At 36.6% G+C, this 12,488-nt stretch overlaps 1 protein-coding gene across 9 annotated transcripts in view; it reads left to right on the top strand.

The window, feature by feature from the left end:
* PHF20L1 (PHD finger protein 20 like 1) overlaps positions 1 to 9,387 on the top strand; it is a 57,809-nt gene extending 48,422 nt beyond the window's left edge. For 7 of the 9 annotated variants that reach the window (XM_067290142.1, XM_067290141.1, XM_067290145.1 and 4 more), the window contains 2 exons: positions 2,700 to 2,865; positions 3,788 to 9,387. In XM_067290142.1, coding sequence (XP_067146243.1) covers positions 2,700 to 2,865; positions 3,788 to 3,930 — 309 coding nt within the window. In that variant the 3' untranslated portion in view covers positions 3,931 to 9,387. The remainder of the gene's footprint in view (positions 1 to 2,699; positions 2,866 to 3,787) is intronic. The other 2 variants (XM_067290146.1, XM_067290147.1) reach the window with 2 other exon arrangements.
* Positions 9,388 to 12,488: the final 3,101 nt, after the last annotated feature.

Raw genomic sequence — 12,488 nt, 5'->3', positions numbered from 1 at the left:
GTTTTGCGTTAACTGCTTGAATCCATTAGTTTGTGGAGGAGGGCTGAAACTTTTTAGTCTGGTCTTAGTGAAGAGTTCTTTTTAAACCAAATGCAAAGTAAAACAAACCTTTCTGTTTTCTGCAATACCAACTGTGTGAAAATAAATCGCCCAACTCATCCCCCTTTCGAAGTACAGTTTCTGGTGTGGAAGAAATGAGTAAGATATGTTTTTTTCCTTATAATTCTAGTTTTAAATGTGGCATGTAAGCTATGTACCCTGAATGGGAAACTTTGGCTCATTCTGGTTAGAGATAACTATTTGTATGCTGAACTGCATGACTGTACTCAGTTTGTATAGTAAGGAAACATGCAGCAATGTGAAATGCATTTTCTTTCCAACAATAGCGTAAATCATGATTTTAAATAGCATGTTTTTAGAATTTAAAATATGGACAGTGAAACAGAGTTAATGTTTCCCTGAGAGCCTACTCCATAAAACTAAAGAGCTGGGTGCTCTGTTTTAAATTGGGAAGGGATCTGTTGGGACAGTATCGGAGTACTTTTTCCTTTGGGACACCCTAGTTTATACTGTTGTCAGTAGTCAGCCTTGGTGTCCGAATAGGCTTTTTCTCTCGACTCACTATGTACTGAAAAGCGCTCCTTGGTTTCTACATGAACTAGTCTGTACCTACCTTAAAACCACACTGAAATCAACATTGAAGTGCCATTTGTAACATGAGCTGGCTTCTCTGTGAAACTTCTTCACCTCTCCTCGCCAAAATTTGGATTTGGCCATTGCAATCTCCCTTCTAGATTGCTGCAGCGCCTTGAATTTTCTGGTTTTACATATTGTTTTGCTTTTTCCTGATCTACGGTTCTGCTGCGATCTTCTTATGTCTTATAAAGAGTGTTCAGATTATCTAATTTCAAGTTATTTATTTTTCTAGGACTGTAGACTAGCCATTTGGATAAACAAATACAGAGGCCATTAAAAGGAAAAAAAAATTGTTAGTGTTTAGTCTGCCTGTTAGAGCAGATTATTAGAATCTGTAATCATCTCAGCTTTAACTATGAATTTATCAGGGCTGAAAGACATGAGTAGATCTTGGCAGATTTGTCTCAGTTACTGTAATGTGCATCTGAAAGGCTCGTATAATAGATGCTCTTGTTTTTAGGATTATGCATTTAAGTCCTCGTACAGCAAGAGAAGAATGGCATTCTCTCTTAAGTGTATGTGAGATCCTGAAAATTGTAAAAAATAAGGTGTTTCTTATGTTTACATTGGAAACATCCTATCTAAACATCAGTGAAATAGTTTGAATAGTGAAAAGCACTGAAGAGACAAACTTGGTATCTTGAGAGAGAAAAGATTTTAGTTGTAGGCTTTAAGAGTTGAGAGGCTTTTATGGCTTTCAATACCTGTCTTCAGTAACTAAGGAGTATACTTCAGCTCTGTGGTGAATATTGTGAGTATTAACAATATACATTCTCCAGGACTCGCTTGTGCAACTGCCCGTGAGACAATCCAAGTTCAGGTTTTTTGGAATTGCTTTTAAGACTTAAAAGCAAACAAAGTTTTTTTGGATTTTTTTTGGCTAAGAAGTAACTAAAAATCTTCCAGTCCCCACTGTCCTGCCCCTCTCTCTTCTCTCTCCTCCTCTTCCTGGTTGGGGGAAGATATACTTTTAGAGGGTGCTAAGTCTGTTTTAATGTGATGTGGGAAAAGATTTAGTTGAGCACTTTTTTCAGAGTAACGCACTAGTATGATACAATGCATGCCTTGCTCTGGCATTTACTGTGAACTGATACAGGGTAAGCCCAGGTCCTCCAGCAATTTCTGTGAAGCTGCTTCCTAAAACAGAATAATCACTAGTGAAGGAGCTTCATCAGATATGAAGTCATAGGGGCTACAAAACTGAAACTGCCAGTCCTGTTAGTTAATGTAGATGCTGAAAATTTTGACTGATTTGTCAGGTGAGATATACTTCCTTTGGTTGTTGCCTAAATACATGAAATACAAAAAGATAAAGATATTATGGAGATACTAAGTATGTCAAAGAAGGCAATCTATGTCTAACATACTACGTTTACTTTGTGTGCATAATTTTGTACATTACTGGCCATATAACAGTCTCCAAACATGTTTAAGTCTGGCCCAGACTCGTGGTGGGAAGTTGCATGGGATCACAGCAGTAGTAGGAAGAGAAGTCTTTTGTTTTAATCAACATATGAATGGGCAGCTGATTTGCACAAAATAAGTAGACTTTTCACATCTTCAGTATTACTGTGTTTTAGGCAGTTTTCCTACGTTTCATGACTAAAATTGCAACAAACCATAGGGTTTTGCACATTTTTGGTGATGATTCACTGATGCAGTTCAGCACTTCATGATTTGAGTTATAATTTGTATAAACAGGGCACAGAAATGCAGTCTGTCCTCCTGCATTATTGAGCTGGTAAAATTTACTTCCCCCCACTCTTATTCCACTTCCCCAATGCTGTTACTGCTCATTTGTATGGAATTTGCATTTTGTTTGGTTTAGTCTATTGATGTGTCATGGTACATGGCTTTTGAGTATGCTTTTTGTGAAGTAGACAGAAGTACAGTTTTGAAATGGCATCGTTTATCATGTGACTCAAGTATTGAAATCAACAGCAGAAATACAAAAATAACCACTCTTAAATGGCAACTTTTTTCTTTCTATTGCACCTATGAAGAAGAATTCTGCTGAAGGGAACACTGTGTTTGTTTGTAATGAAAAAAAAGGCTCAGAAGAACAAGTGGACACTCATCTTCAATGGCAGCTAAATCTCCTTACCCATATAGAGAATGTACAGAATGAAGTCACCAGCAGAATGGACCTGATTGAAAAGGAAGTTGATGGTAACTGCATTGCCAGATATTACATACAGTTCTTTAACTCTTAATGTTAACACACCTATAACAGCATCTTGCATAGCCACTGTGTTGAAGGTGATCTGAGACACTGAGGATGGATTTTCAAAAATCATATTCAAATTTGGGTACCCAAAGTTATAACCAGAGCTTGTACCAGCATCACCTCTGCCCTGGCCATGCACACACACACACATGCTTTCCAAAAGTGTCGAATACACAGTAAAGTAGGTAAGTGCTCGGGACCTCTGAAAAGTTAGCTTGAATCATGTAATAAGAGAGAGACTTCAGAAAGTGTAGGTAACTTCTCTAGCCTTTGTTCAGGGATGGACCCTAAAGGTATCAGATTTTTCTGCAGCTCTTCTGGGGAGGATTTTCTGGTCTGATTTGTCTAGTATTTGGAAATATTTAGGAGGAAAGATGTGCTCATTCTGCCTTCATCTTTGGTTTGCTATGTGTTAGTAAATAACTGGTTTCAGGTTCTTCAGCAAAGAACAGCAAGATAATCCTGAAAATAAAAGAAAATCCAGTCTGTTAAAGTGACAGGAGTGAGCCTAGGATTTGACTGATCCTTGCTTTTAAGGGTTACTTTTTCTGTTACACAACCATCACAGACAGAAGACCTTGAACTAGGGGTTCTTTTGTGTGTGTGTAGACAGTAAATTGTCAGCCAAGGCTATAATTTGACCCCAAGTACCTTTTTATATTAGCAGTCCATTCAGTGAGTGAAACACTAAATTAGTTGAAATTTCCCTAGTAAATGTGTCTTATGTTAGATAAAGATCACACCCTTAGTATATTTCCCCTTCTTATTAAAGACAGAAAATATGAAAGAAATAAGTTTAATTGTTATGAAAATTATGTTGCTCCAAGGCATGTTCTAATTAATTTCTTCCTTTTCCTTCTGTAGTTTTAGAAAGCTGGCTTGATTTCACTGGAGAACTGGAGCCACCAGATCCTCTTGCAAGATTGCCTCAGCTCAAGCGACGTATCAAACAGCTCTTAATTGACATGGGGAAAGTACAACAAATAGCAACACTTTGCTCTGTATGACAAAAGGAAGAATAAAGAAATAAAAATAGGCTTTCTACAGTGAATTTTCTTATTAGCCGCAAGACTGACAGGAAGACAGCAAAAAGCTGAGCATTTATCTGGTTCTGTGCTGATTACATTAATAGCCTGAAGCTTTAGAGAGAGGAGAAGAGATCTAGACTAAGGAATTTGTTATACTGAAAATCTGAATATTCAGTGTCCAAGCTTCAAAGTATAATATATTACACACTGAGAAATGTTGATGTGATCTTAACATGATAAACAAGGCATTTTCCTCATATAAGAAAGGTGAACAAACAAAAATTCTGCGAAGAACAGTGCTACCATTTTGAAACCTTTGGCAGGAAGTTCCGAACTCACAGAAGTCGGGTGATTAAAAACAGTCTTTGGGAAATGCATTTTTAATGAATTCCTTTTATCTTGCTAGTGAAAGATAGACACAGAGAGCTCTGTATCCTCTCTACAAGAAAAGTTTGTAGATTGTTATTTTCTTCTCTCATGAATGTTTGGGAAAATGAACATACGAGCTTTGGCTTTGAAAGAAACGACTTGTCATGGTCTCCTTTTTTAAAGTATTTTTTTAAATAGAAATCCTTATTACAGCACCCTTAGGCTCCTTTAAAACATAAGTGGCAAATAGTTGTCAGATGTGCCAAATAATGTTAAAACCACTGGGATGAGAGTTTGAGTATGACTTACATGAAGGTTTTTTTCCAAAGTCCTACTTGGTGCCAGCAATCCATCCAAAAGTGTATCTAGTTTATATTTTTTTATGTTCTATTGCAATGTTCAGGATTCAAAGTACAATTTTTGTCCTGGGTAGCTCTGTTTTCGTGTTAGCCCTCTGAAAATTTATCAACCTCAGCTGGGATGAGGAATGACAAGAGCAGCAAAAATGTCTGTGGCTGTGAATTACTAAACCACTAGAATAAATATCATGAGATACATTGTTTTTATCAAAACTGTCCGCTTCAGTGAATGAAACATCGTGAAACCAAAGGCAACCTAGTTGCTCTGTTAGATCTTGCTGGATTTTGAGCCCAGGACTTTCCCTGTGCTTTTAAGTTGCCGCTGCACCCAGTGATACATACTTCTATGTGTATGTATATGTGTGTAGATACACATGTACATATATACATACCCTATACATTTATATCTACACATGTCTAGTTTTATTACAATAAACTATAAGAACTGGTGGTTAACATGAAATGTTACCTTTTAACAAGCAGTTTCTAAAATTGAAAATAATGTATGTACAGGTTTTGAAATTTGTAAAATATGACTGTTAAAAGGAGGCTATTTAACTGATGACATTAAGATACTTGAACATTTTATGCCTCACATCTGTTTATCAGTTCTAGTTATCTGTATAAATGCATTTTAGAACCGATAGACAGTAAACTTGAATTTACCTTTTGATAAGAGTACAAGCCACTGTACATTCAAAAATTATTTAAATTTGCAAACACACTGTTCTATATGTAAGGTACTGTATGTAAAACTGTTTATTAAAACTATTCTGCATACTCTACATTTTCCACTTTCCTTCCTGATCTACATACCAATGAAGAAGAAGAGGAAAAATAAAAGTGATAACGTACAGACCATCAAAAAAATCATAAATTGCTGGAATGCCTTTTGAGGATTTGTAAAGTTGAAAAATGTGCCAAAGATGGGTTATCTAGGAAAGATTTTTATAACCAGTGTGCTGAACTTTCATGACAAAACCATTATTGAGAAAGAAAGTAGCATGGCTTGTTCATTGCTAAAATATACTTACTCCGATGTTTCCCATCTGTCTATTATGTCTGAAGTAAGTTATCACTCTTGATGTCTAAAGCAAAATGTAAACCCCTGTTATAGAGCAATTGCTATTTAAAAGGTCTTGCCGCATCAGTCTTACAGGAGATGTTACAAATCTGTATGATAAGTATAACTTGGAAGCTCATTATGGAATCATGATTGGCAACTTCATAACAGAAAGAATACAACAGCTGAGAAATTGTTGGCATTTTAATGGTCATTGTTAAATAAAATACCCTGATATGTTATATAGTTGGATGCTTAAATAACTGCTTAAAACAATAAGAGTAGTTGTTGAGTGACCTACTTGCTTTTTTGATATGTGAGACTTTTTTTTATATATAATTCACTTGCTGCATATCCTTGAATGTAGTACTGTGTACTGTATAAGAGAAGCGTAAACACAGATGAATTACTTTGAAACAAAGTGGAGTGTATTTACATAATTTATACAGCATACACTATAGCAATATTATGCAATGTGTGTGCATGAGTGTGATATAATATAATTGTAAATGTAACTGAAGGTGGAGATGGACCGAAGGATTTCAGGTGGGAGGAAGGAGTTTCTATTCCTAGTGCAGAGGTATAAGAATAGTATCCTGAAAAGGAAATTGTTGTAAGGTCAAAATTAAAGTTGCCCTTGCAGCTTTAATTTGTCTTCCATTTGTATATGTAACAGTCTCTGAATTTACTTGACTACATGATTCTATCCCTGAGGATCCTGCCTTACTCAGGATGGCCTGTACTTACAAAGCAATTATTCTTTTTTTTTTCTTTTTTTAATCTTCCTTTCTTATGTAGTCAAGTACTATAAGAATTCTTGCAGGCATTCATATCTTACGTGAACTACAGTCTCATTTTCCTTATGGACTGTTCTGCAATACATTGCATACTGCTTGAATGCTTCACGAACTTTTGAGTTTGCTTTCTCAAATTGTGACGTTAGTCTGCAACATGTGAACATTAGTTATGGCCCCAGTTTCTCAAGTATTCAAATGTTGGGATGCTCTTAAAGTTTTTTGGGTTTGTTTTGTTTTCTTTCTTTTTTTTTTTTTTTTAAGCACTTAAAAGTCAAGTGCCATAGCAATGCTAAGTGTTCTGCACAGTATGTAACTTAGTTGCTTGCTTTGCACCAGTCAAACCCTGTGTGGTCTGGTTCATACCAGTATGTCTTTTAGTTGGCCTTATCAAGAAAATCTTTCTTCTATAGGCATCGTCCTCCTTGTGTCTTCCAGCTTCCTTGGTAAATGAGTTGCGAATCTGCACACAGTCTATTTACATCATTATTCATCTGGAGATGAATTGCAGTCGCCTCATGCGTTGTGTAGCATAGGTAGACTCTCTCTGAGGTGAAAAAAGTATATGATGATGTAATGACTGTTTCTGATACATGTATATAAGAAGGTGATATGGAACTTTTAATTTTGCAACTTTATTTCATCTTAAATTAAGTTCTTAATAAAAAGGTAAGTGCCACTGTACAGAACCCTGTTGTGTTTTCACAGGGCTAGGTGGCAAACTTGTAGTCTTTAGATGCCCAGCTTTTTTCTGAGGTGGGTCTGCACAGTTCTTCATGGAGGTGTTTGGAAGTGATTCATTTCAAACCCTTCTCCATAACCATAATGTAGGCATCTGCCTCAGGAACTCTGCATTTTCAGTTGTAACGATGGCAGTAGGACATAAATATTATATTCATAAATGAAACATGGTCCTGGTCATGTGATCAGATATCACAGGATGGGGGTTGCCTATGTTTTTTGGTCATAAAATGGAGGTACTTCAAGTCGTATGGCTTGGGATGGGTTGGAAGATGCTTCCTACCACCTCTTCTTGGGGGCAGCTGTGGTTTGGGTAAGGCCCGTATATTGGATGTTCTGGCCTTAGATATATAGATCTTTGTTCAGCTAGGAAGTAGTGGATGTAACTTACAGCAATAGAAGCCTGTCATTCTCTTTAAAATTATCTAAGCAGAGTACGTTGCAATTTTCTGGTAGATCTCATATATTTGCTAGGGATATTGCTATATGGATGCAGCCCCCTTGTAGGACTAACATCTGCCTGTCATTCTTCATTTTATCCCTAAGTTGTGCTCCTTGTTTGTTTGTCTTCCAGCTTGCATCCCTCTCTCCTTTCATTCTTCAGCTTTCTTCACTCTCTGCTTTTCTATGATGCCTGGAGGGTTTCACTCCTTTCTTCTTGTGCCCCAGTTCTTTCTGGTTGCTGTGGGAAGGTCACCCTAGGGAAGGGTCTGCTCTGCTCTTCTTGTCCTCAGGCTCGAGTGTATTCTGGGAGCTCTGTACAGTTGGATTGTGTGTGCAGTGATCAAACTCTGTAGATATTTTTGCTACCTTCCTCTAGTAAGCCTCTACTGATCATGTGCAAATGGTGAGCTCCCCTGCTCCCATGGGACTTCTAACTTAGCTAGACCTGAAAGGCTTTTTAAAACAAAAACCCACCTCTAGTACTTCTCCTTGCCAAACTCAAAGTTCTGACTTAAGGGAGTCACTAGAACTTCACAGTGAGATTATAAAAAATGACTCTAGAAAAACAGTATATTCTTTCCGTTGTATTTGAAGGCAAACTGCAATTATTTTATTTTTTCTTTGCAGAAACTTTAAAAAATCAGAATTTGGACAACTTGAGCTTGTGTTTTGTTTTGTTTTTAAGCACTCTTCATAACAAGAAGCATGCAATCGGCTCATCTTCAGATCCTTGCTCTGTTGCCAGTCATGTAGAGGTACTGATGTGTAAAGGTGATGTACAGAAGTTTTACATTCATATGCAGAAGGGACCATCTTTGCCAGGGTATTTTAAAAGACGGGAACCTTAGGTTTTCTCTCTAATGCTTAGAAATCTTGCAGTCTGTGCTTCTTAATTTTAGACTGTGCTTATTAAGGTCGGAGGTGTAATCACTTTGTAAATGCCCATTGCTATCCTCACATTTTATTAGCTCCTACTTTTTTTTCTTTTGTACCATATCTATGTGGCTTTTGGTGGTCATTTTACAGAGGGCATTTGAAATGCTTCAGTAATGGTTTTTAATATGCTGTGTTATGTCCTGAGCACTGGATGTAGGGGGCTTGTCTGTAGCAATAAGTGTTATACACTATGTGTATATATGTTTATACATGGGGAAAAATAGCATGTCATGGTGGTGAAAATACACTGCAACAAAAAACAGATTGCTTTTGGCAGCCATTCTGCACCAGCCTGAGCAACTGAAAAAAATCTGAAAAAATTGGAGAGCCTGTGGAGAAAATGAACTAGCATTAAAAAAAAAAAAAAAAAAAGGTTATTCAGGAGCAAATTCCAAAATCAGGCTCCCTGTATATGTGCACTGGGTCTGTGTGTAAGCTGTAGATGAGCCAGCACAGTTTCTGTGGATTGAGTAGCTAATTGCTAGTTCAACTGCTGTTTACTTTGAACAGCAGCTTGGTTATCTTTAAAACTGGCAACATCCATCTCCATTCCGTTACAGCCGTGTGCGTCAGTGTATTGTCACTAAACAGTCTGAGAGAGGCAGCAGTGCACTATTATTAAATCTTCCATGAGAGAAGCAAAATACTTTCTTCTGTGGTTTGTTTTTTATAATAGCAATAATGTTGACTGCATTCTAATACTCCCAATAAAGGTCTGTTGAGATTGTTATGTGCCTGGGCTTGCATTCAGTGGACTTGAGTTTCAACAAGCCAGTGAGTGTTTTGTGTACATCTTAAAGCGTTACGGAGCCTTCGGTTCCCTAGGCAAATAATGTAGTCAAATTATATTCAGTCATGGATATTATGTTACTGTAAGACAGGGTAATTAGAATATTTTTCTGTTCCAAGCTGCTTTGGTATTTAACAACTTCCAGTTTTGAGTTTTGCAGCACACTTAGTTCTTGAAAGACAGTCTTTCTACAACTTGTTCACAATGATATTATCTCTTTCTGTGGGCAGACATCTATCTTCTAAGGTTTATTTTCTAGTTTTGCATCTTTGTACAATGTCATTACAAAACAATTTGCTTTTAGTGATTTCTTGGTTTGTAGGCAATATTAAAATACATTTTTCAGGACCCTATTGTAGCAGGAAATAAATAAGCAACTAATGCTAAGAAAGTTCCTGGCTTAAATATCTTGTAGACTAGGGCACAGATGGTAAGCAGCAATTGAATGAAATTATGAGAGGCGGGATCTGAGTTACTAATACAGAGAAAATGTTCAGCTCTTCATTTAGCAGAACTAGGTGTGATATTAAACATAAAACAAATTTCTGCATTTTTATTGTGAAACATAGGGACTTTTCAATCGTTATTGAAGCCACAATCTTGAAACAGTCTTTCAAATCCAAAAGAAACAGGGCCAAATTCAGATTTTGGAGTAATACTTGAAAATTGTTTTCTTATTAGCAAAATTGTTTATGAAGAGGTCTACTGAGTCAGTAGATCTAGCCAGCCAATTCACTTTGACAGAAGTGAGCAGACATGAGTATATCCCGTCTGTATCTGTAATCTATATTCACTGTATTCTGTGGATCCATACAAATCAGTCTTCTGCTTAATGTATCTTTCATTTCTGCAAAACTGAGTGTTTCTGTACCAGAATTTTTATGAAGACTGTCAGTTTTATCATTGATAGATCTGTTCTTTATGAGAGCAGATTCTGTTTAGTCCATCTTTTTTTTCTTAATTCATTTATCTTTTGACCTCCACAACACCAGGTGGTTTAATGAATTCCACAGTTTTGTTGGGAGAGAAATATTTTTATTTCTTTGAACTTGCTTTCTGATTTCATTGGCTCTATGTTGTTGTATTCAGTTGAGAGAAAGTTAAGTATTGCATGGTCTAAAAGACCAAAGTAATTTTGTCCTACCAAAACCAGAAACTTAGAACCCTGTTGCTGTGCTTGTGTGGCTGAGGATGTCTTTTCCCACATGGGTTACTTTGCATTTATCAAATATTGAATCTAATTCAGTGTGTGAATCTATGCATCGCTCTGTTGTTGATGGCAGAACTTAAATCTGCTTGGAGTTTCAAAGCAGGCTACATCTTAGATGCCATGAGAGGAATATATCCAATTTTCTACCTTGCATCTCTAAAGTACTATTGGATGCTATTAAATATATAGTGGAAAACTATATGCTATCTCCAATGGATATATAAGAAAAAAGTCATTTCACCTGTCCTAAAAATTGTTCATTTCTGCAGGGACAAAGGCAAACTCAAATGTTCTTACATGGGCTTTAAGTTCTTTTGTTGCCAAAGGCACTTTGCCAGTTGGCAAGTTATAATACAAAAAACTGAGCAGTCCTCTGCCCTCTTTTCTTACCTAGCCACTAGTTAGTGTACAAGTTACTGGTACTTCCTCATCGTTCTTTCAGTCTGAAAATCATGTAACGTATGGAATAATCAAAGCTTTTATTTTTTAGTGGGACTGTTCTTTTTTTCTTGTCATCTTCCAATTTTGCATCACTTAAGGACTTTTTAAAATTTAATCAGTGATAATAACTTTAACAAGACCTTGTGAAGCACTTATCTGTGCCAAAATCATATGAAGAAAATTAAGAGTGTTTCATACCTGGGAAGAACTGTGCCAAGCGGGAAACAGTTTCACCTAATCTGTTAGTATAAAAGTTGTCATAAACATAAAATCATACACAAATGTCGTGTAGGATTTTACATAATTTTCTTAAAGGAGAGGATTGTCCAGTATTTCTGATGTACTTAACATAGAAAAGCAGTGTATTATTTAAAAATACACAAAAATATGGAAATAATTTGATAATGCTTTCAGTTCTTCAAAACTTTGTGCTTCCAACTCTCTGCTTCATGCAGGAGGCTCCTTTCAGTTCATTTCTTAAACGAAGGTAGATTTCTCAGGCTTCAGTCTCATTTGGGTGAGAGCAACTTTTCTGTAAGTCTGTATGTTGGTGTTCATGTGTAGAAAGCATTGCCCTTGGGCTTCTTGGTATGTACACATTGCAATTCACAAACCATATTTTCTACTGAGAAAGTGTCTGCAAAACTGGAATGTCTTCAATTTTAAGGTATCACTGAATAATTGGACTGCTTTTCCCTTAATATTTGTGACTTCAGTAAAATGTTTCATCACGCTGACATTTTTCTTTCCCCATCCCAGGACAGCTACCCAACAATTATAGTCCAGGTTGTATTGCTTTTTGCTAATCTTCATTAGAAATGAAACCCTCATTTCCAGCTCTAGACCATATTGGCAGCAGGAACCTTTACCACTGGCTCTGTTTTCATCACTGATGAGCTATTTAAGAGATTGTTCCATCTTTTCTCACATGCTAAAAATAGAGGTCGATACAATTGGTCCTTCACTGAAGTGAACATTATGCAGTGAGGAGTTTTAGTTTGAATATGACCAGCCATAGTTCACAAGTGCCTTTTCCACCCCTGAAGAATGTGGATTGCACATATTGCTCTGTAAACTACTTTTTTCAATCCATGGGCTATTGCATCCCATTGAACTTGCGTGTGTTGAGATGCCCATCTTGATCTGACGCACATCTAGAAGTGGCTTAAATGATGCCAATTGGCAGATCTCACTCTCTCACTTTGTTTTTGAAAAGACTTAAGACTTGGCTGTTCTTCCCACCTGCATGATTCAGAGGTTGTTTTTTTGAGGAAAATAAAAGTAATCTGGGGTATCAACACTATGTAGATATTGTAGATCTGTGCTTCTTTCTATTAAAAATAACCCTTTGAGACCTCCTTGGTGTCCTACCTGCCAAATTACATTATCA

This window comes from Apteryx mantelli, chromosome 2, assembly GCF_036417845.1.
Source record: "Apteryx mantelli isolate bAptMan1 chromosome 2, bAptMan1.hap1, whole genome shotgun sequence".
NCBI classification, from domain to species: Eukaryota; Metazoa; Chordata; class Aves; order Apterygiformes; family Apterygidae; genus Apteryx; species Apteryx mantelli.
This window is presented reverse-complemented; position numbering and strand designations above follow the sequence as displayed.